Source organism: Myotis myotis, unplaced genomic scaffold (assembly GCF_014108235.1).
Source record: "Myotis myotis isolate mMyoMyo1 unplaced genomic scaffold, mMyoMyo1.p scaffold_m19_p_11, whole genome shotgun sequence".
Classification (NCBI taxonomy): Eukaryota; Metazoa; Chordata; class Mammalia; order Chiroptera; family Vespertilionidae; genus Myotis; species Myotis myotis.
The window spans coordinates 38,577,659-38,602,647 of record NW_023416315.1 but is presented as its reverse complement, the minus strand read 5'-3'; the positions used below and the strand labels follow the sequence as shown (position 1 = coordinate 38,602,647).

Here is a 24,989-nt window from a genome sequence, read left to right as displayed (position 1 = left end):
ATCGGCCTGCAGACTGAAGGGTCCTAGGTTCGATTCCGGTCAAGGGCATGTACCTTGGTTGCAGGCACATCCCCAGTAGAGGGTGTGCAGGAGGCAGCTGATCTATGTTTCTCTCTCATTGATATTTCTAACTCTCTATCCCTCTCCCTTCCTCTCTGTAAAAAATCAATAAAATATATAAAAAAAATAGTTTGTTCATTTAATAGTAACCAAAACCTTTAAAAAAAAGAGATTTAGAACATTTTCATTTTTTATAAAAAATTACCTTGTATTTCTTTTTAATTAATTCCTTTCCCTGTCTTCTAGCCCCTGGAAACTACTGATTTGTTTTTTGTTTTTTCTAGAGTTTCATATAAGAGGAATCAAATAGGAGGTAGCCTTTTGTGTCTGACCTCTTTCACTTACAATACTTTTGAGATTCACTCATGTTGTTTATATCAACAGCTGTTCCCTTTTATTGCTAAGTAGTAGCCGCTGTATTTATAAATAACATTTTGCATATTCATTGACTTTTTGATGGACATTTGGATTTTTTTTGCCTATTATGAATAAAGCTGCTATGAACATTCCTATATAGGTGTTCCTGTGTATGTTACCATTTCTTTCAAGTTAAATACCTAGAATATATTTACATTGAATTGTAAATACATTAAGCTGTAGAATATTGAATTGAATTATAAGTATATGTTTAACTTTAACCCCCAGCAAAATGGCTATGTCATTTTGCATTACTGAGATCAATGGTGAGATTTTTAGTTGTTTCACATATTTATTAATACTTGGTGTTCCCTAATCTAAACATTTTAGCCATTCTAGTAGGTGTGTAGGGATACCTCATTGTGGTTTTAATTTATATTTCCCTAATGATTAATGCAGTTGTTCATCTTTTAGGTTCTTATTATTTTTTTTTTTTAATAATCTTCTTTGGTAAAGTGTCATTTCAAATCTTTTTCCCATTTAAAAAAGTAGGTTATTTTTCTGAATACTAATCCTTTGCCAGAATGTTTTGCAATCTTTTTCTCCCAATTGGTGGTTTGCCTTTTTATTTTCTTAAGAATGTCTTTCAAAGAGCCTAAGTTTTAAATTTGATGAAGTGCCATTTATCAATATTTCCCATTTGTGTCTTCTCTAAAAAATTATTGCTTAACCCAAAGTCACAAGATTTCCTTTTATGTTTTCTTCTTATGAGGTAAGGATCAAGGTTCAATTTCCCCCCAAATAGATATCCAATTTCTCCAGAACCATTTGTTGAAAAGATTGTCCTTTCCCCCATTGAATTACTGTATTATTTTGCTAGAGCTGCCACAACAATGTACCACACACTGGGTGGCTTAAGCAACAGAAATTTATTTTCTCACAGTTCTGGAGCCTTGAAGTCCAAGATCAAGGTGTCCACAGGGCCGCGATCCCAGTGAAGGCTCTCCCTGTTTCTTTTGACTTCCGTGGCCCCAGGCATTCTTTGACTTGTGGTTGAAAGAACGAGTAAACAAGTTTCCAGTGACTAGATGGCTTAAATCAAACTGCCGACACATACAAACAGATGCATGCACAGTACTGCTCATGGAAGCATTGTTTCACACAGTGAAAAGTGGGAATAGTGTGGGGAGAAATACCTACGAATAGAGGATTGGCTATGTAAATTATAGCACATTTATACAATGGGATACTATACAGCCATAACAGATGGTGATACAGATTTGTAGTCATTGAAATGACACGTTATCCAGGATATGATGTAAAGTAACAAATAATCCCCAGAGCACAATTTACAAGTATTGAGTGGGTTGGACAGCTTGTCTCCAAGAGTAAAATTATAGTTCCATAACTTGTATGTATCTATGTAAAGCTTGGTATCCAAAACTTGTCAAAATGTTAGAAATGATTTTACCTACAAGGTGGCATTTTAAGAAATACTCTTTTTCTTTGTAGTGTTTGTGTTCTTTAAGTACTTTATGGTGAGCATGTAATCATTTTATATTGACAGTTACATATAAATTGGTCACTGGAAACTCATTCACTTATTCATTCAACACAAATTGAACTTCTACTCTGTTCCAAGCACCTCTAGAGCCTAAAGTATGCAATTGTATTTCTTTCTTAAATGTGATATGCAATCTTCTTCCAGAACTGACCACACCATTTACTTCTCACTTGGAGTTGATAAGAATGACTTGATGAAATAAGATAGCTTGTATGGAATGTTCCAGAATGCCTGGCCCTTGGGTTTACTGAACCCCCTTCTCCTCTACAGAGTGCCATTTTTGCTGCACCCACAGTTGACTAACTGTATCACAATGAAATCCAACAAGGGTCTATTACAGCCGTGGGCAAACTATGGCCCGCGGGCCGGATCTGGCCCGTTTGAAATGAATAAAACTAAAAAAAAAACAACAAAAAACCCTACCCTTTTATGTAATGATGTTTACTTTGAACTTATATTAGTTCACACAAACACTCCATCCATGCTTTTGTTCCGGCCCTCTGGTCCAGTTTAAGAACCCATTGTGGCCCCTGAGTCAAAAAGTTTGCCCACCCCTGGTCTATTATCATTAACCATCACCATTGAACCAATGCTTCTCTTGACACTTCTGCCTATCAGATGCTCTTTGAGAGTGGAGGCCAGTGGTAGATGCTCAGTGAATATAAGTAAATTGACTTTGCTTAGCAGGTTTCTGCATACACTGTCCAAACAGATGTCATTTTTCCAATGAGGAATCCTAGAGACCACAGGAGGCATAGCATTCAGAACAATGGGCCCCATTCCAAGTGCTGCCTCCTCCTGGCTGATTCAGTACTTCTCAAAATTTTCCACAGGAGAGTGAATTGTGTCAAGGGGATCTGGTGGCATAGTCCTGTGTAGTTATTAAAATCATAAAATGTCTTTGAAGTTGGCTATATTATTTTAAAAATTTGAATGTTGCATTCTATTCTACACCTTTTTAAAAATGTATTTTATAAAGAGCATCTTTAATAAGAAACATTTTTCTTTTAAGTAAAATTGAGTATTGAGGAAGGTAGACCTTGTTTATCTAGCTTTGTATCCTCCCTTGTATATCCCAGGTTTCTGGGAACCCCAATTTGAAAAGTGCAGGCTCTACTATTTTTTTGTTCTTATCTACACTGAAATAAGTACACAATTTTTCGACTTAGCTTTTCACTAGCTTTAAGTTACAGTGCAGAGCAGGGGCCCCATGCTGCCGTGCAGATAGAGTGGAGGAGGAAGCTGTAATAGGATGTTTGCTGCAATTAACAGAAATTTACTTGGGCTACAGACATTGAAAGAAAAAATGAAATCTGGAGCAGACTTTATTCTAAGGATATGGGGCGTTTCTGAGCCCAGGGAACAGGCACCAGAAGGTTGGCTGGATTCAGTCTCTATACTTCCTTCTCTCCACAGACTGGCACCTCACGATCCTCTGCATGCCACAGGGAGAAATGTGGTCACCCTGACTTGAACTTCCAGATGTGTAAGAGGCTGACATGGTCCAGGAAAAGTGGCATTTGCAGAACAAGGATGGCCTCCTGGGGCCCATCCACTAGTTCTTCCTAGAGAACAAGGAAGTATACGTTGGACTGACACCACTACGGGCAGAATCAGTGACAAAGGCTGTCAATGAAATGAGGTTCTATGTGAGTAGAGCATGGATAACCAGAGATGACTGACTGGAGGATCTTTCTGTACACTGCTTTGAAAACAATGGTCCAGTCTAATCTGGTTGTACATACCTATGGTTTGTAAACATGTATAACTACGACTGACCTCTTAAATTACAAACTGAATTTTTGTAATAAAGATCAAATTCTTGACTCCTTTTATTATCCCTCCTGAATAGTTCATGTAGTTTTAAAAATCTAGACACAACTTAGGGCCTGTTAAAAATAACTGAGGCAAGTCCTAACGAGAGAATTCCCAGGGAACGCTGATGGACTAATTTACAAATACCTGGTATTGCACACACAGAGGGGAACATGTAAGAGGCAGCAGCTATGACCCCATGTTGGCTTTGTTGTGTGTATCGAGGTACTGCTTGGTCTGTCACTCTGCATCTCGTATATAAGGGGTGGAACAAAAATGGGCCAACATTAACAAATATTATCCCCCTCCCAAATCCTTCGGTGGTTCCAAACTCCTTTATATGGTATATTGAGCCCTTCATGACATCACTTCCTGACTCCTTCATACAGCTCCCCTACACCCCTTGACTAACTGTTTTCTAATATTAAGTCATGGCCTCTTAGTGGGGTTATGAAATCAGTTTGGTGGGTTGCCACCAGTGTTTTCAGAGTGGAGGATAATAAAACAGAACGTGTGTGGGACACATCGCATCATTTTGTGAAATACAAGTTTCTGATAATGTCCGTGTGTGTATATGTACCAGATCATGCGGTTAGATTCTATTTTTTCTATAGGCTATGACCCAGGTGTCTGAAAGCCACTGCTCCAGGTGTGACCTCTGCAGTCTTGCTGCCCGCTCTTTCAGAACTGCATGCCTCTGCACACGGGAAGTATTTTTCCTTGTCGGGATGGCAAACATGGACTTGTTTCGAGTCCACTCAAACGTCACTTCTGATGCAAACTTTTGGTTCATCTCCAGGTCATCAGCAATTGGTCACACAGACCTTTCCACAGATTTCCCCTGTAAGCGTCAGAAAGGCCTGCCCATGCCTCACTCATTTTCAGTTCTTCAGTGCTTAGCACGGTCAGCTCATAAGAGCTTATTAAATAGCTGTGACTGAACCTCTAAGCACAAGGAACTGCTATTTACTTTTTAAAAACATTTGAAGCCTGAAAAGGAGTCTCTTTGAAGTTTAAAACATACTCTGCTAAAACTTATTAAATGTTACTTTACTGACTGCGATTATATTCATTTTACATTATAATAAAAAATAGGATAGTAACGCATCTCCAAGAAAGCTGTTTAAATCGCTGTTTTTATTATTTTTATTTGCTACCAATCTTCTTGTAAGAAATACAGAAAGCATGACAAGTATACAAAGCATTTTTTTGCTTCCATGGAGCTTGTGTATAAGAGAAAACAATGACATTTCAACACCAATTCTTAACGAACAATAAATTTTCCATTATCTGAAAATAAATACCCAAAATTGCATTCTAGCACCCAGTAAGACATCCAGTTTCCAAAGGGTTATTGATCTGCAACCCCCTGAATTTTCTGACATGTTACCTTCTCCACTGCAGTGTTCACTACTGGCAGTTCTCTCTCCAAGTAATTCTTAAGAGTAAGGCGCATGCTAGAATGGCTACCTCTGACCTCAGAAACCCGGGGTCATAAAACATTCTTTACTTGAGCTTTTAAAAACAGATGGCTGGTGATGGGGTATTTAATGTAAGTTTTGGTGGCCATTGGCTTGCATATTTCATCTATACAAACACCTACTTTTTTATTTTCTTCTTCAGGTCTAGATCAACTGACTTGCATTTTCATTTACCTATAGGAAGGAAGCAAGATTATTCAGCTCAGGGTACTATGAAGAGGATAACTTTACAGATAGGCTTTCTTACTTTCTTTTTTTTTTTTCCTCCTCAGGGGGGTTTTCTTTATAGAAAGGAGGGATGGTCACTAGAGTGAGACAGTCCTCCCCATTCTGTTCCTGTCTCCACCGGAGGCCGTTTTTCTTTAAGGGTAAATGATCCTGATATGTAGGGAGATTCCCTGCTTTCAGAGAGCTGCACACACCCCTCCCCCACTTTTGGAGAGCACAGGGTTTATGCAGCCTGTGAGGAAGGGTACCCAGCTGAACCTGCCAGGCCAGTGTGGTAACTCTCAACCTTGTGTACAGAGAAAAGAGCAGAGCCTTATCTAACATCAAGCCATCTGCCAACATTCTTGTAAGACTATGTTCCAGACAGTAAATTTCCACACTGCTTCTCTGACCTGCTGAACCCAAAGCACCAAACCAGAGCATTCTGTAGCAACACGAGCAAACGGAATGAGAGTAATTTTGCACCTTTAAGAAACATGCACCCTTATGAGTCTGTACCCTGATATTAAAATAGCGGAATGAGTTTCAAGTATGAAGAAATACAGTAAAAGGATAGCCTGTAAATGGACAGAAAACAGCAGCCTGAAATGTGGTTTGTATTCTTGGTTAGTTTTTCTCCTTGTATCACAGCCCAAACTGAATGCTCTGTAGAATGACTTGGCTTAAAAATCAAGGTATATACAAAGATGCTAGAGGGCATTTGGGATTGGTTTTGTGAGCACACTCTGTGCCCAGCACCAGGAGCCTTCTCTTGATGACTGTGGCCAGCTGAGCGTCCGGTAAGGACGGCGGCCAAACCTGAGCACACCCGTGATGCTGAAAGGATCTTTCATCATGTCCCTGATGCCCAAAGAACAGCAGAGGCGGATGGAGAGCACCACATGGACTGGCCAGGATGAGGGCAGGGAGCACCTCAGAGGGAGGGAGGAAGAGATGCAGGGATGGGCGAGCATTAGCTCTCCTGGGCTGGCTCACACAGCCCAGATTAGTATCTGACATGCACATGCACAGTCTCCGCACCTCCAGAACCGTGATTTCAAACACAGAAACCAACAAAGCAAATGTCTAAATTAAGATTTTTTCTACTCTTAGAACCTTTCCTAGTCTAAGTAAAAAAAACAAAAGCAAAAAAAAAAAAAGCCCACTGGGTGTGACATCCGTGCTGAAACCTAGAAGAACGTTTTCTTATGTTAAGGCCCTATGGGAATGCAGAAACACGACTACAGTTCACACATCTCAGAAATGATAATCCTGCAAGACCCTCTAGTTCTAACCTGCCATCTACGGGCACCGATACTGTGCTCTCCTTAACACACCCTGCTCTGCTAGACCAAACACTTGCCATTTAGCCTTCAGATCAAAACCTAAAACACCAGAAATGCAACAAGCTTTTGAGGTTGTTGGGAATTATTGGTTATTAAGATCCCACTGTTGACTATTGTACACGCAGTCCTTGTTTTTACTACCAGACTGGATTGCTTCTGCACAAAACCAAGTCATGTGAAGCACGGAAACTTGGACTTCTCCATCTAGCACATTCTGGAAGCTTCAAGGCACAAGCTGACAGTTCTGCTTCTACAGAAAACTCTCACAATGCTCTCCTTGCACCAAAACTACCTGTTCCCACTACTGCACACAATGCCTACGAGGGCTCTAGATCGCACGTGGAGGCTCTTCTCTAGGCCAGACAAGAGGCTCTGCACTGGCACCCATAGTCTCGGCCTGGCATCAACTCCAGTGGCCATCTGGCAGAGTCCCTAAATTAAGGCAGTATCGGATGATTTTCTGTCTGTAGTTTTTATTGTTGCTATATTTTCACACTATATTATTATATGCATATTTGACAAAAGAACAACTACAAATTCCTTTGCTTTAATTCCTTACATAATGATAATTAAGACATCTAGACATAAAAACACTATAGCTATAGACTTAAATCCTACTATCATGTTAAAATGCATGCAGCTTACTTGGGGGCTGAGTCTAATCTTTACTTTCTTAGCTCTGTCAAGACCATGATCATGAAGGTTAAATGCATACCCTAATGCAGTCTGCCTTCAGTTGAACTTTCACAGGACTAGTGTGATGCAGCAATAAATAATATAAATGAATAATAATAGAAATAATTTATGCAAAAGTAGAAAAACTTGAAATAGATATTCCCCATCTTGTTAAGTGCTGATCCTAGGGGTAGTTGATGCTATTCACTCCATGTACTAATGTATTTATTATTTGTCATAGCAAAATAAATGAATACAAATAAGTGAGGAACTATAACAGTCATGTATACATTGTTGCCAACACAGGACCAAAATGAGAAGATATATAATGCACTTGGGGGGTGTTCAGTAAATGTATTATTGCTGAAATCTATTTTCATTATTCAGAGACTTCAAGGTCAAGTTCAGAGTTGCTGGTGAGCATAGAACTATTGTTAGCTAATACATGTTATAGCATTTCATAAAACTTAACATCAGAAACTTTCAAGTGAGGGTATACAGGCTATCTGCCAGACTGTAACCTAAGCACATAAACGGAATTTGGCTAGAAACCACAGAGGGCTAGAACTTAACTGTGTGGCTCTACCAATATGCTTGCTGATTAGTGCTACAGTCATAGTTCTTGGTAGTAATATGTACAGTTATGTGCCCCCTTTAAGAAAAACCTACATTTGACAATCCAAACACCTAAAATAAAGGATTATTTGCTTAACAAAACAATTCACACAAAAGTTCCTCTAACCAGGAAATTCCCCTACTACATGAGATACTTTGCTAACATTTCTTTAATTACTTGACAAAAAAAAAGAAAAAAAAAAGAAAAAAAAATCGGAACAAAAGAGTTAGGAGCTTTTGGCAACTGAAGATGAAGCAGAAAATAAACAATTTACACAACAAAACCCTTCCAGGCATATCTTTTGCCATCATATATGTAGAATGATAGAAAATTGAAAAAAAAACAACTTTCCTGTAATTATACATATCCTCTTTAAAAAAAAAAAAAGCAACTGAGCTTAGAGCTTGAGAGATGCCTGATAGACAGCTTCATACAGAGCAGCATCTCTTTATTACCTGAACTCCGGAGAATTGTGTTGTACTTATGTATGCACAGAAGACACCCGTTTACTTCTCGGGACATTTTACGCCCGAAGGTTGCAGAACAGATGCCTCTGAGACAGCAGCAGGCACGTGGACCACGGCGTTTCCAGCCGGGTCTGCACGTCATTTCAGCACTAACAGGTGAGCGGCGGGCGGGTCCCAGCCAGCTCCGCCCACTGCCGCTCTACTGCCAAAGGGGCGGGGCCCGAGCAGCGCGCCCCGAAGGTGTTCGGCCAGAATTAACACTGGCCCAACTGATACCAAATTCGTGGTTCGAATTCGGCCTTGACTTGTAACCTGCTTCAGTGGGACTTGAAGCAGAGGGACGAGGCCGATGATTTATGAGCTTTTGGACAGCCTCTGGTGTGTGCGTTATTTTGATTCAGTGTGAATTACTGAGACTTGCCTGCCCGCTACCCTTTAGGAAAGCTAAGCAGGCACTATGGAACTTCCCTCACTCCTTAGGAATAAACTTGCCTTCTGTTATGCTGTGTTAAGGAAACTCTGAAAAATACTGTGATTTCCTTCCTCCTAAATTTCAGTGACGCTAACTGGGGAAAGTGACTTCTAAAATGAACTAAAACTTGGGGGCTTAATGGGTTTTGGGGCAGACCTGTGAATTAAAACATGAGTATATGGATATCTATATTTATATCTATAATAAAATTGCCGAGAACTACACAAATGGAGAAATTAAAGACTAGTGTAGATATATTCCTAAATTAGCATACTCATGTCTAGACAAAAAAATTTTTAATTTGTAATTTCTTGTGAATTTACACTTGTGATTATACAAATGTAAAAATTAGCAGGTCTTTTAGTATTTCAGGGCTATTTCAGCATAGCCAATTCTTTAGGAAAAAATAGTTTTGCTATTTAGTAACTGATGTGCTACTTACTTTGTTCATCCGTTTTTTAAATTAGAGTTAAGACATTGAATTGTCTAAAGGCCACGATGGTAGGGGATGTGGGGATGTGAAAGCAGCAAACATGGGTTTGGTACGTGGGCTGGGGCACTGGTGGAGTTTTACACTCCTAACAAGACCTAGTGCTGCCTTTTTAGTAGTAAGTCTGTCCATCTTGGAAACTTTTGCACCTAGAAAAGTGAGGTATTTAGCTACCTCAAAATGTTTCTTAAATGAATGCCTAAGCTTTCTTTATCCACTTAAATGATCAAAATGAGAGTATTACTCATCCTCCAGAAAAATTTAATAGCAATCCTTCAGAACTTAGCTAACAACTAAAATGTCTAAGTTACAGAATAGTATGAAGACTATTTGCCTCCTAAAAAACAAGTGCTAGACAAGAGTTAAGTATGTGCACAAAAATACAATTAGAATGAAGTGTTCAGAAATAGCTCTTTAGCCTCAGATTCCCCCCCTCCAACCCCCTTCCCAGCCTCCATGAAAAGTGCCACCTTGTGGAATATACTGGAATAAAACAAGAAAGCTCATCTCAGGAGAGCGTGGATTTTAAAAGACCTTGTATCTCTTTTCCCTACAATATTAACTTCCAATTGCTGTAACAGAACTTAAGTTGCTGCCTGAAAAAAGCCATTATTTCTTTTCAGGTGGCTCTTGTTTTCTTCTTGAAGGCCAGAGCACCAGTATCAAGGAAACCAGTATGTTGATGGAAGTCTATTCATTTATCTAAATGAACTCCCTGGATTGCTGAGAAATAGCCCATTCATACGTCATTAAAAAACACACACAAACGAAAACAACTAACTGAGAAAATCAGAACCCTCCTCTTTTTGTTTTTTTCCAAAGGTCAGATGATAGAAAAGGCCAAAAGAATATTTTTGGTTTATTTTCTGAAAAAGCAGATGTTAGAAATGCTTGAGATATAGGTATGTAACAAAACTAGGTTGAAAACTGCATTGATAAGAAATGGAAATGCCATTTTCTTATGCTTTTGAGGAAAACACCATTACTAATCTTCTGAGGACTCACATTGCTTGACAGCTTTTTGGTCACCTCAAGAAGTTTCTCCACTGCGGAGAAGAAATATGGAACTATCTTCCTACTCATATATCTGCATGCATTAAATGCATATGCACATGGTAAATGGTTTGGGTTTCACAATTATTCAAAAGTCCTGGTGGCATAGGAAGCACATGTCTTTTTAAAATTTACTTTTTTTTTTTAAAAGAACAAACTTAGACTTGCCTAACAAGTGTAGCTTCATATGGCTGCTTTTTTCCACGAAATGAGAAAGGAATACAGATGGTTTAGTTTGCTTGGCTCAATTTTTGAAATGGTAGTTGTTTGAAATGGCTTTTCCAAGTTCATAGTTGTGAGATGACTTCAATATCAATTCTTACAATATGTTTGTTAAAATATATGTCCCTCAAAATACATTCCACTTTGAAATATTCTTCTTTAAATACCTTCATTTTCTCTAGAATTTCCTCTATTTATAGCTTGCTCTTTTTTTGATTTTTAAAGAATCAGAAATCATTTAATATCTTTATTTTTATATCAATGTAAAACATGCATTCTTATGAATTCTAACAATATCTATGAATTGATAACATTTCAGTATTTTCTTGCCAAAGTAAATATTCTATAGTCTCTATATCAACATAATTAAGTAATTCTCGGGGCTTATTAAGCTTTTAACATTATTCTTTCTTAGAGCCAAGTATGCAACACAGCCTGCTTTTGGAAAATGTGTGATAACTCTCATATGCTTATCATAAAAATAGTCAAGTTGTCACTTAAAAGAAAAGCAATTCTTTGGAGAGAAGAAATTTAATATGTTTATATTAGGAAGTTTACATGATTAAATTTCCATAACGGGTAGAAATTGCCGTTACTGACTCTTACTGGCACTACTTTTAAGAGAAGGCGCTATAGTTGGTTAAAAGCTCATTTTGAATACATAATTTAAGATTCAAAATGTTTGGTACAATTTAAGTGTTTTTCTCATCATTATGGATAGGACCACATCATGGAGTCAAACTATAAATTTCTCTATTAAAAAGTACATGTTTTCTTTAAAATATTAACATCCTGTGCATTCTGAAATATTCATTTTTACTTCAAACTAAAAGGCTGAGATTCTATTCTTAGGTGAATATTTTGAACTATTTTTAGTAAGTCACCTGGGGCTAAACGAAAAGCCTGCCATTCACAGTGCGTGTTTCCTGAGAGAAAATCATGAGAATGAAAGAATCTGAAGTGGCCCAGAGCTTTCTTCCAAAACTGGTTCTTTGCTCCTTGAGTTCCCACCCACTTCAAAGGAGAGATGAAGTGGGAGGCTCCAATGCACCTGATGCTTACAAGCTCTTACAAACTGTGTTGTTAAGGCGATAGGGTCAGGGCTTTATTAACCTTTGCCATGCAACAGCTAACTATTATGACTAAAGGGGCAAGTTTCTCCTTTACTCGTTGTAAATGTACGTTTTAACAAGTCTACCCTGCACAACAGCTCCCACAATGCCTGGGCTGCCAGGGCAGAATATGATATAGAAACTATCATGTACATTCTTGGACCAGTCCTAGAGAGAAATTCAAATGTGATTTCAAATCTCTCACCATTATTTCTACTGCTATAAGCTGCTTCCAGGTAACTCTGGGGCAGTCTGACCTTTGCAGCTGACCACTGCCTAGCTTCTGGCAAAGATGTCTGAAAACATATGTCACAGAAGAATGAGCTGCATTCAGTAAGTTTGCACTCTGCTATATGCTTCCAAGAACCTAACGGCAAGGGCGTTTGTGTGGGACCTGGATTTCAGACGTGGTGAGCCCGATGGAAATAACAGAAAACAAGAGAGAATCACTCAAGTGTCACAGCCACAATCATGGTAGAGCTTGAGCAGTCTCTTAACAAGTTCAGAGAGGCTGAGATGCCCTCTCATTCTGCCTCGCAGAGGATAATCTGCCAAGGATCTAATACCTTAAAGTTTGTGCTTTAAGTTTTCTTTATACACACTACTGAGAAATGACCCCAAAGCATATGTAGAAATAAAAGTTGAGCTCTTATTTGTTTAAAATTCTAAAGAATGCTGAAAAAATTCCAGTTTAGAACAGCTGCATTTTTCTAGAGCAAACTTGTGAAAACTTTTGCAAAAGCAAAAACTCAAGTTATGTTCACTCTAGCCATGAATACTAACAGAAAAGCTCATAACCAATCAGTGCAGTGAGTTTTAAAATTCAATTTCTAGGCCCCAGGAAAAACATCTTTGTATATTGCTCCCAACCAAAAGAAAAGGCAGAACTCCCATTTCCATGGGAGAATGCTAGTCTACTTAGTCCTAAATGCTCTGGATTCATTATATCTCAAGCATTTACAGTGGTGACAAAACATAATGCTGTCACAATGAAGAAAGTGTAAAACATTTCTTATGGCCCATCTTCTCATCCGTGCCTTTATTTTATTTATTTTTAAAAAATATATTTTTATTGATTTCAGAGAGGAAGGGACAGGGAGAGATAGAAACATCAATGAAGACAATCATTGATTGGCTGCCTCCTGCACGCCCCCTACTGGGGATCAAGCCTGCAACCTAGGTATGTGCCCTGACCAGTAACTGAACTGTGATCTCCTGGTTCATAGGGCAACACCATATCTTACTTTAGAATAATTTTCCTCCTCTTCAAGTTATTGAATCAGAACACTATTAAAAAATGGATTAAAAAAAGAATGGTCCTGATCCGAAAAACTGTCAAGGAGAAAACTCCCAATTTTTCTCTTGTTCAAGATAGTCACATACAATATTAAACTGTGAGGAATTCGGTAAGGCTTGACTACACACAAACATCACCTGGGATATTTTCTACTCAGCGAAGCAATGTCCATTCATTGAAAGCTCTAACCCTAAAACATGGTCTAATGGTTGCATGAACTCAAAACATGAGTCAGAAGGCAAAGTAGCTAAAATTCCTCAAACATACTTACTCGGTGTCTTCTGCTTATTAGAGCCAAATGAGCACTCACCACAAATAAGGCAGAGATGGCATGAACTATAAAGTATCTACAGAGAAAATGGCAAGAGGAAGAGTAAAGCTATTCACAATGCCCGAGTCAGGCTGGCTCTGCAGAGAGCAGGAGTGTGCAAGAGGCACTGGAAGTGAGCACAGCCTGAAGGAAGGAGGAAAGATTAGAGTAAATATTTCTTTCTAAAAAAAAATAGTTAAAAGATATTCCCTCAGATACTACACTGACAATATACTCCATAAAAACGTAAAACACGAAGTAACAGTTTAAAGCCATCTATGTGCTGGTGATAGAGAAGAACCAGTCTTCCACTCATTGTCTAGGTAACAACGGGGACTGACAGGTAGGAAGATTGCATTAGAGTGAGAGCACAGGGACCCTGTAAGGGATCGTGGAATTAGAGCCATAAACCATAATCTGAATCTATTTATGAAAGGTTCATTGAAAGAAAGAAGAAAGTGCATGCAAACAGCTTTAAGTAATCTGTCATCGGTAATGTAAGGGTAGTAATATTTATCAGAGGCGCTGGGGGATAGAGAAGATGGATACTTCGCAAATAAGGCAGTGCATTGTAGAAAAAGTACAGTGTCACAGGTGGGAAAGCTCAAATGGCATTCCTGTCTCTAGTCAGAGAACTACTCTCTAAACCAAACGAGGAAACAGTTTCGGACAAATTCCTAAAATCCACAACAACAACAACGAAAGAACCAAAAAGGAAATACATTTCAAACCAGGAAATAAAGGCTTTCTCTATGTTGTGGACCTATTTGAGGTGCATTCCCTAAAACCAAAGCAAGTAAGAAAAAAGCTTACAGGGCATCTAAAAAAAAGAAACCATAAAGCATTTTATACAGGTTAAAATGTACTCAGAATGAGTAATTCAGCTTTTGGAGGAGTAAATGAAATGTGTGCTTTAAAAAATAGGTCTCTTAAAGATACTAGAATTTTTTTTCCTCTTGGATGTGTGTCTAAAACTTCATCTAGATAGTGAACATTTCACTACTAACAAATTTACTACTTGTGGCCAGAAGAGAAATTCTGAGGACATAGGCTCAACTCTCTAATTTCAGGAGCCCATCCTGGTGAACCACCTTTGGTCCACAGATGCCTGTTACGTACTGGTCACTTTGAATCCCCAGAATTCAATTATTCTCGTCGTTTACAGAGAGTAACACTTTAAGAGATCAAAAATCACACACACACTCACTCAACATGTTCACTCAAAAGTACCAAATCAGGCCCGGCAGCTGCAGGGAGATCCGTCACAATCAGCTGTGCCTGGATTGCTCATTTTACTCTGGCAGCACTCAAGGTTAGAAAAATGAAATGGCAGCATGATTGGTCAGCAGCTTCTCTTCTGGAATTTTTCCATGTTTTTGACACAGACAGACAGACAAACACACAACGAACGAACATAAAGCTGCAATCACTCTTGCATTGATTTCAAATAGTAAACTAAGCCGTTTCCTCGGAGAAGCAGAGTCCACCCAGAAGACGGCAGCTAGAAGGTCCCCAGCCGGTGATCTCCCGCAGCTCTGCAGGGGCTGACGCAGGGGGACCCATCAGACACCAAAGGTGTTCTCCAGGAGATCCGCTGGAGGCAGCGGCTGGGAGCTCAGGCTATATTCATCTCCGAGTTGTTCTGGCTGGGCGGCAGGTGGGAATCCAGGCTCTCCTTGCGCCTCTCCAGGTCGTGGAAGTATGGGTGAGACAGGGCACCGTAGGCAGATATTCTTTTGGCTGGATTAAATGTCAAGCACTTCTGTGATAAAGAAAAAAAAAAATCGATTTACATGAAAACATGTCCCTTTTAAAAAATGTGCTCGGGTAGCTACATCTTCACTACCATGAATTATGTGCGTCTCTAATGAGAATGAGTATCTATTTCAAGGGACACTAAGTAAATTGTAGACCAAGCATGTCAAACTCAAAGACTAACACGGGCCAAATAAACAAGGTTTACGTTTATGTGGGCCGCAAAAAAACAAAAGCTTCAATTTTCATAGAAACGTAGGTTTATTTCGATAGAGACATGCTGAATACAAAGGGCTGAAATGAGTAATCGTTAACATAAAATAATAGAACATTTTAATAAAAATTAGTATTTTTTTCTTGAACATTAACTTACCACAAAATAACTGCACAAATTAATAAGCATAATGCAAATAAACCTATGTTTCTTTTCTCCGAAAGTGAAATACTTTCTGTTGCGCACACCAAACAAGTCAGTACAGACTAATGACGTGGCAATCGGCTGCTAAAATATTTGCTGCTAGTATTAGTGGAGAGAAATGGTGCACCTGCGCGTAAGGGAAATAAATGAATGCAAAACGATTATAGTAATCAGTCATTAGTGAACATTGTAGTTTGTTATTAATAATTAAGTATAACACGATATTGTAAAAATTAAGTTATGAAATTTTTATTAAAACGTTCCTTACATGCCATTATATTGGCTGGGCCGCAAAAGTATTCGTTGTGGGCTGTATGCGGCCTGTGGGCCGCGAGTTTGACATGCTTGCTGTAGACAGCTCTCATTTTATATATAACCTTAATGTATAAACTGCCCCTCAGAAAAAGGCAACACCTTTTGGGTTGCCTGTGGATTGTCACTACCCAGAATTTCTCTACAACCCACCCAGGTCCTTTAAAATATATTATTATTATTATTATTGTAGTAGGCATGTCATTTTCTTTAGGTAGTGATTTTTCTAATGCTAGCAAACTTTGTGCCATAGTTAGAGACTCCACCCTATCTCTGAAGTCTTCCTACAAGGTTTGTCAATGAGCAGAGAATGGCAAGGTGTTGTTCAAGTGTAAAGGATAATTACTCAACTGCTCTCCAAACCAAAACAGTTTCTGACAAATTCCTAAAATAAAATAGAAAATAACAACAAAAAACAAACACATGTCAAGCCAGGAAATAAAGGCTTTCTCTATTAAGGAGGAGGCATGTCAGGCTAAAATCTAGATGCTAATTATCCTAATCTACTAGCCAGCCATGCACCCTGCCCGAGGGCTACACCAGCAGAGGGATGCCTTCCTTCTAATTCACATCAAAGTGCCATATGGGCTAGCAGCATCCCCAGAAGGAATCCGTTAGATTCAATTCAAGTCTCTAAACTCTATTCCAGGCTGTGAACTCAAAGTGCAGGTAGAAGGTGATAGGAGGAAAAGGTGTGCCGTGGAGCAGAGATCTCCATCCCCAAACTGTTAATTCCTAATCAATTAGCCAGAAAAGTTTCCTAATCTCTGTCCATTTCCAATCCAACCCCAAGCAATCTTGTTCTTCAAGTCCACACTTTTCCTCCCACCAACACTGCAGGAGTACCCAGCAGGTGGCAAGCATTGCCCTGGGAGGTCACAAGTCGCAGGGAAGCTATAACAGCTTTTCCATCTTTGTGAGGCAAGATGCCCTGCAGTGAGCTGGGTATCTGACATGTCTATGTATTTGAGTCTTCTATGTACTCTAAAGACTTAACGTTATTACGGCTATAAAGACCACTTCCGTTTAATCTGAGTTTCTGCTCTTCAGGAGCTCTGTTAAACGTGACTGACATAGGAAAACATGTACACACAGAAAATACTACATATAACTTCAGGTGAATTTTTGAGTCCCCAGAAATCTTGCTTATCCTGAGCTCCCTGCCAGTCCATGGGTACTAGCCTCCTCACAGTGTCTTCCTTCTGAAAACCAAGAGCAAAAAGACAAGCAGGGGAAGGAGCTCGTTCACGAACGGTTCTACGGTCTCTAATAGCAACAAGCATTCTGAGAAAAGCTTTACAAGGAAGGGACGAATTCCCAAAGGACAGGAGAGTAGGGGCAAAATTCTTGAGACAGTTCTCTCTTTCCAGAGTCTAAGAAGAAGAAAGTTAGGTAGTGGCATTAGAAAAAGAAGCAGCCAGTTTAATCCCCAGAACATAGAAAAGAAGAAATAAAAAATTGTGGAGCCCAGCCAGTGTGGCTCAATGGTTGAGCATCAACCTATGAATCAAGAGGTCACCATGCGAGTCTCGGTCAGGGCACATGCCAGGGTTGTGGGCTCGATCTCCAGTGTGGGTTGTGCAGGAGGCAGCCAATCAGTGATGTTTCTATCTCTCCCCCCTCTCCCTTCCTCTCTGAAATCAATAAAAATATATTTTAAAAAAAGTTGTGGGAATGTGTTCAAGATACAGAGATGTCCCTAGAGGCTTCTCTGGGAGGAAGCCCTGTTCCCACAGTTATACTGATGGCTTAGAGCTGGAAAGAGGGGAGAGAGGAGAATTCCTTAGCCTCATGTGGGGGTGTGTGAGAATCTCAAGTCTTAATACATTATGTCCTATAGAAATAGTGTTGGGAAAGATGGCTAAGATCTATTATTGCTCTACCCCAAATGGCACAACTGGCTGGCTTGAGTATTAAAAAAAATCTCATCTCATAATATTGTTTCTGCAAGAGCATTTAATTTACTTCCTCAAAACACCCACTTATAAAATGAGTGCTTGAAATTACAACTTACTTAAGAGGATCTGCACTTTTCCAGCATATATTCCCTTTCTTCCCTTCCCTCCCTCCACGGTGAGCGCATTCTTTCCTCTCCCAAGGTTGGCCTTGGCCATGGACCTTGCTCTGGCCAGTGGGATGAGGACAGAAGTAGCAGGGAGGCTTTCCAAGCCTAGGCCTTCAGGGCCTTCTCATGCTTCTGCTTGCCCTTTTGGGAGCATCTGCCTTCTCCCAGGAGAAAAACATGCTCCAAGGAGCTGAAGCCTCTCTGGCCTGGGCCCCAGAATAAGGCTCATGGAAGGGCCTGTACTTGACCTGAAGGCAGGAGGAGAGCTGCCTTTGCCAATCTGCAAGGAAGAAATGCTCACTGTTATATGCTAGTATTTTTTTGTTTTGTTATTTGTTATGCAGCAAAAGCAGACTAAATACAATGACAGAAAGAAAAAAAAAGTGCCTCAGGCTCTGAAAACAGTTAGATAGCAGAAACTTTAACATTTATTTTTCAGCAAAAGCATCATATTTGGAATAAGTATTTAGCCTCCCAAGTTAACCATAACCAAGGGGACAAAACTCGAAAAGATGTTTCGATTTGAGTTGTTAAAAATAATTTCCCTTGCCCTGACTGGTTTGGCTCACTGGATAGAGTGTCGGCCTGCGGACTGAAGGGTCCCAGGTTCAATTCCGGTCAAGGGCATGTACCTTAGTTGCAGGCACATCCCCGGTGGGGGGTGTGCAGGAGGCAGCTGATGGATGCTTCTCTCTCATCGAATTTTCTGACTATCCCTCTCCCTTCCTCTCTGTAAAAAATCAATAAAATATATATTTTAAAAAAAAAATTTCCCCCTGCATTGTCTTATATACAGGGGTGGGCAAAAGTAGGTCTACAGTTGCTCATATGGAAAAAGACATGCAGGTTATGATGACAATAGCTTTACTAACTCAAAAGAATGTCACTCACTACTCAAACGTGTTTTTGCCCACCCTTGTATGTATATAAGAGCATTTATAAATGTTGTTGTATACATGTCCATACATTATGACTGAGGCATGATATAAAGTCAACCTTTTTTTTCCAGATGAAAATGAAGAATAATTTAACATGCTAAACTTCCAGATGTTAACCGTTTCTTAAATAACACCAACTTTCTAACACAGTCTTCACTTTTCCTTAGTAAATGATTTCCAATAGAGGCAACGGGTGTTGCTGGGGGCACGGCTGCCTATCTTGCACCAAGTGGCCCATCTTCTGCTTTCTAGTTCGAGCCTGAGTGCCCCCAGCAGCCTCAGCCAGTTCTGAGCTGTGTGGTTTCGGGCTGTCCTTTCCCTGAAAGCCTGTGGATATTATGCTTTCTGCCTAAGTTTCTCCTAGTCCCGATGTCACTGGTTCTGCTTCTTATTCCTCAACTTGCTTCTTCCTTCTCTCTTTGGTACGTGTCTTTGTTCATTTTTCTTCTTTGTCTCCTGCTACTTTCCCAGTCTAGCACTAGCGTGTTGTCTGACTTTGAAAGCCACCACTGCTAGGGGGGCACCCTAAATGAGCAGGTGACACTGTCTGCCACTCAAAGTTCCTGCTGAAAAGAAAAGCCTATGGTGGCCATATTTTATACACCACAATCCCTACCCCTTCCCAGCACAGCTAACGGGACCAGCAGCCTGGCAAAAAGGTAAGGTATGTCAGTAAGATTCTTTCTTCCTTTTCGGAATCTGATGTAGGAAATACTGATAGGGCAAATGCTAGCAGTGAGGGTTAGAGGTGGAAGAATCCATGAGTTATTTGAAGTTCTGATAGTCAAAGGACCAGACAGTGCAACTGAAAAGTATCAATGAGGTGGAGAAAAGGCATTTGGGGCAGAGAAAAGCAGAGGTGCCAAGAGCAGGTGATGCACAGGACAGAGACAGAGCACTTATACTCTGAATGGCTTCCCATTTCCAGGCCACATGAAACAGCCCATCAAACCCCCTTTTCTTAAGGTAATGTCAGTACTTGCCTGTGTTCTTGAAATCAAGCAAAAATTTTCCTAAATAGCAGATGAGTCACAAGTCTGTATATATTGTGAGACTTTGTCTAGGCAAATATTCTGACTTCTAATTAATTTATTTCAAAGGATACAGGCCGTAGGAATAAACAGTGGGGAGGAAGTTTAGCTGTCCTTATTCGTAACTTGGCATTGGAGGGAACCATTGCCTAAGCATCAGAAAATGAGCCACCATCAGGGAAAGATGGAGTGAGTTCCTACTGGGAAAATCAATGGCTCTGCAGACATGCCAACCACTGGCTGTGCCCACACAGAGCTGAAGCACAACATTTCTACTAAGACCTATAGACTCTTACGTCTATATTTGAAGTTCAGAGAATGGGAGCACTGACTCCTCCTGGTCTAGGTGTGAGAAGGAGAGCTGCAGAGAGATTGCGGCTCATGCCTTGTGAGGTGGTGGCACGTGATGCTGAACTGATGCTGTTCCCACCACCTAGAGAGGACAGGGAAAGTCTCTCATCAGCACAGTGCAGATCAACTCTGCATCGCCCGAACTTACCAGAAGTAGGTCTTTGCCTTGTTCATCAATGTCGCTTACAAAATTCTCAATAGGTTGAGGAGATTTTGAGTGAAAAGCCTGCCTGGGAAGGGCCACATCTCTAGGCCAGTCCTCTTCGCCTGGGAGTCCAATTACGCTACAAAAGAAAACCACATGTGAACATCAGCATTAGCTGCTACGCAGAAGCTATTTTCATACCAAATTCTAGACGAAGGTAAAGTCTAAAGGGCAGGCACAGGGGGCACAGAGCCCCGGAGCCCCTCACTTGTATGACTGGCAGGATGCTCATTTCTCTCTGTTCAGCTGCAATACGGTGATCATGGGTAGAGGGTAATCTCACAGGAGAATTGTAAAATTCGCTGGGAAGAGATAAGAGATTCCTCTGGAAGCAGACAGTAAACAGAAGAGATAATGAAGAAATGGAAAATATTCTATTACCAATAAGCCCTGACATACTGACAGGGCAGGGTCTGTGTATTAAAAGTAGACCCACATGGCCACAGAACATTTTCCTTTATGCCTAAGATTGCTTTTTGTGTTCTGATCAAGCACTTTGGTATTGACCTGCTTTTATGATGCTCATGTAACATCATTTCTTAACACATAATCTTTGTTAAAGATTAATTCCCCAACTACATCCATTAGAATCAGACAAAAAGAAGAGGCTGGAAGGTATGTTTTTCCTGTGTTATGCAAACACTATTTTATAATTTAATATCAAAATTAAGTTATATGTTTTTATTGCATAACTATTTCAAGGTATTCCAAAGTGAGCAAATAAATAAAAACAGTATTCATTTATGTTTTCCCTGAAAATGATTCTGAGTCCAGAAATGTGGACAGAGCATCAAATAATGTAAAAACAACACAGGCTTTAGAAACAGGCAGATCTAGGTTCAAATTCTACACCTGCCACTTATGGATAGGTAAGAAGAAATTGCTTAACTTCTATGAATTTCAGTGTCTTTTTTATACAATGAGTACTTGTCAACATCAATACATTACCCATTATTATTATCTATAAGAGGGAACATTAACCTAAAATGTGTTGGCACTACCACCTTAACATATGAACTGCTTGAGTTCTAGCAACGCATAATTTAAGGTTCTTCAGAAATATTGTAGATCAGTGGCTTTAAACAACATAATATACATTATGTAGATCTTATTTATAGCGTTTGTATAGGCAGTTAAGTAGATTTGAACAAAGGAAATCAGGGGATGCAAAAACTTATGTCTCACATAGACTGATTAATTCTAAACTAAAAAATTATAATTTAGTGAACAGAATCTATGACTATTCAAATACTGACAAATGATTTAAACTACAGTTAGAAATGCTGCTGGCCTGCCTGCATTAGGGTCTTCTTGGCCTGCCCTCGCTGGGACTAAGGCCCAGAGGGGTGAGTTCTCCTGAATGGATTTCCAAGTTTCAGGAAGATGTGGCGCTAAATGTCATAGGATCTCTATAGGGCTTTGTTCCCCTTCTCTCACCTAAACAAAGCCCAGGTTCTAGACCTCCCCTGGGGAGAGCAGACAGTGTGTCCTAACTGTACCCACCGGCGGGCGTCTGGGCAAAGACAATACTGCCTCTGTAGGATATGCTGGGAGAGCCATGTTATCGAGGCAGATAAAGACAGAGTCAGGGACATAGTTACTGGAACAAATGAATGGAAATGGCAACTGTACAAAATTTGCTTAATAGCAAGATCTAGAATAAGCGTGCAAAGAAGAAAAAAACCTCACTACAAATTATTAAAGAAAATAAAAATGTATGAGAATGGGAGAGGAAGAAAAGAAGAATGCTTATTAAAGAACTTCAAAATTTTTCTTTCATTCATTTTTATTTTTTAGCCATTTTTTATATTAATATATTTGCATACCATCACCAGTTAGTTACCTAGAAACTGGTTAGAACAACTATTAGTAATAATTTAAAATCTTTTTATTTGCAGCTTTCAATATATTTATATTGAGTTAAATCTGGCAATATGGGCAGCTGAATGCCAAAAGCCCTCCGAAAAATAGGGACTCTGTATGTATACGTGGTATATAATTAAATACATGTTTACATAAATAACTTTTAAAAGTGTTTGTAAGTCTATCACTTCCCCTGATCCCTCTAACAACCTCCCATGACACGTATTACCACTACTATTCAGGTATTACTATTTCTGTTTAATAGATGGGGAAACTGAGTTACAGGAATGAAATAGACTGCTAAAGCCATACATAGTGAGTTTAGCCACAGAGCCTGGAGTGAACCCAATTCTCCTCATTCCAAACCCAATATTTTGGTTCTAGTTAACGATGACTCTGGTCTTAAAAATGCTCCAAAATGCCACAGGCGAAAAGCATTCAGTTTCACTTTCAAAGTACTTGCTGTTCTTTGAAAGTATAAATCTTTCTAAACACCAACATTTTTCCCCCCTTAAAGAGAATGTGAATATAACTTTCTTTAAACATAATTCAGTTTCATACAGTATGAGCTTTTATGGCCCATATGTGAGCGTGGTGAAATTCTGATAGGCCCATTAAAAAGTGCCTGCATCAAATTTCAGTATTTGGACAGCTGAATATAAGCCTTAAAAGTTGACATTTGTACCAGAAAGAATGACAGAGCACAAAACCTATAACTGGCAGTGAAGGTGGGGACAGAAATCATTTTTCAAGTACTTGAAAAGTGGCACTAGGGTGCAGTATTGTCCCTTTTCTCTACGTCAAAGTAGTAACTGCAGTTAGAGGAAACAACCAAGAAGTAAAATCTAAGAGCATAGAACATGTAGGACTTCATGGCTTCTTTCCGCTTGCAACCTAGGATCTCAGGCCTTTGCCAAAGGTGGAACCGGCTTTCCCTTGGAAGCAAGTCAAACAGGCTGAGCAAAGGTTGCTCCTGGTCCATCTCACTGGCCACGTTATACTCAGGGGCACCAACAATGTTAACAAGATCGCAGACACCAGTGCTGGCGGTAGCCCAGGTGTCCAGGTGGTGTCAGTAGGGAAAGCAGGTGAAGGGCTTCACTGCCTGGCAAGCCGCTTTCCTTCCCACAGAGGGTGTGACTTTCCCACGTCCCTCTTAAAAATCACATACACACCAACGATATTCAACAGTGATGGGAAGAGTAGATGGAGTTCATCACTCAGTGACAAAGAACTGGACATTCAGAAGCCAGTTCTGTCCTGAACCACCCATCGTACGAAGTGTTCAGAAGCAGCAGTAGGAGCAGCAGCTGTGGCAGTTGCCTTGGACCCAGGCAGCCACCGACAATAAAACGAGCAAATGTTTTTCAGACCTCAAAGCCACCGGGTCCTGACTCAGCAGTGGCACTGGTGCTAACAGATGTCTGCGGGAGCTGTTTCCAGTTACCCAAAGAACAAAGTCAGGTTCCGGTTGTGTTCCAACTGTTTTAAGCAGTCATGCTTGGATAGATGGGGTTAAAATAGAACCCTTTTCTCCAGGGGTACTTCTCCCCAGTTTTACAGGCTACAAATATCATAAAAATCACCAGGATTCTTAGAAAATGTCCAAGACCGATGATCAGGGCTTTTTTATGTGTTCTATAACTCCCACTTTCTTCCTACTCCACCCCAGTTTTGATGGGACTTGGCAAATGCACAAATCCCCAAAGGATGCCATACTGCATGCTTTGTGAGAAGAAAAGCCCCCCCCCCTTTTACATTCTAGATACATGAAAGCATCCATACCCTCACATGCACACATGCAGACATGAATGGAAATCTGCAAATCAGCGAGGAGCTATGGAACAGACAACTGGAACCGAGGAACTGAAGCACAAGAAGGGAACGTAAAGAAAATTTAAGCCCAAAGTTTCATTTCTCAGGTAAAGAAGTTGAGGAACAAAATGGCTAAACAATTAATAACGAATGATAAAAACAGCTAACATTTAAAAAGCACTGACTACGGAGCGGGCACCGTGGAAGCTCTTTTTAGGGGATGTTAAATGACTTACTCAAGATTACAGTTATTTAGCCACAGACAGAGGATTAGAACCTAGGATTCTCATTTCCTATCGCAGTGCTCCGAAGAAAAACGGATTGTGTCGCACACCATTCTTCGTCCGGGAAAACAATGTCAAACCAACCTGGATAACTAAAGGATACTCAATGGGGACAGGAAGCCCAGTGGGCAGGGATGGGTTACCAGGCCACCAAGCAACCCACTTCTGATGGTGGATGCATCCGAAATGACCCCAGGCAGGCAACGCACCTGAACTAAAGAACGGGAGGTCAGCCAAGCAACGAAAGAGGAGCAGCGCAACAATCCACACGAGCAACATACAGGCCTCCAGAGCAGAGCGGTCAGGCCACCCGTCACGACGGGCTCTGCATAGAACAGCAGGCCTACCGTGTCCCCACTCACCACACAAATAGTAACACTGTCTGCGGCAGCAGCTTGGGGCAGGAAA

The 24,989-nt window shown here is 40.1% G+C and overlaps 1 protein-coding gene across 5 annotated transcripts in view; it reads right to left on the bottom strand.

Moving 5' to 3' along the window:
* Positions 1-4,914: 4,914 nt before the first annotated feature.
* CDK6 (cyclin dependent kinase 6) overlaps positions 4,915-24,989 on the bottom strand; it is a 216,973-nt gene continuing 196,898 nt past the window's right edge. For 3 of the 5 annotated variants that reach the window (XR_004970908.1, XR_004970909.1, XR_004970906.1), the window contains exons 7-8: positions 23,658-24,975; positions 20,576-20,698 (exon numbers count right to left, since the gene is read on the bottom strand). Coding sequence is in view for 1 of the 5 variants with exons in the window: in XM_036328189.1 (XP_036184082.1) it covers positions 15,160-15,306; positions 20,563-20,698 (283 nt within the window). In the remaining 4 variants the exon portion in view is untranslated. Of the gene's footprint in view, positions 15,307-20,562; positions 20,699-20,827; positions 20,945-23,657; positions 24,976-24,989 lie in introns of those variants that run through there. The other 2 variants (XR_004970907.1, XM_036328189.1) reach the window with 2 other exon arrangements.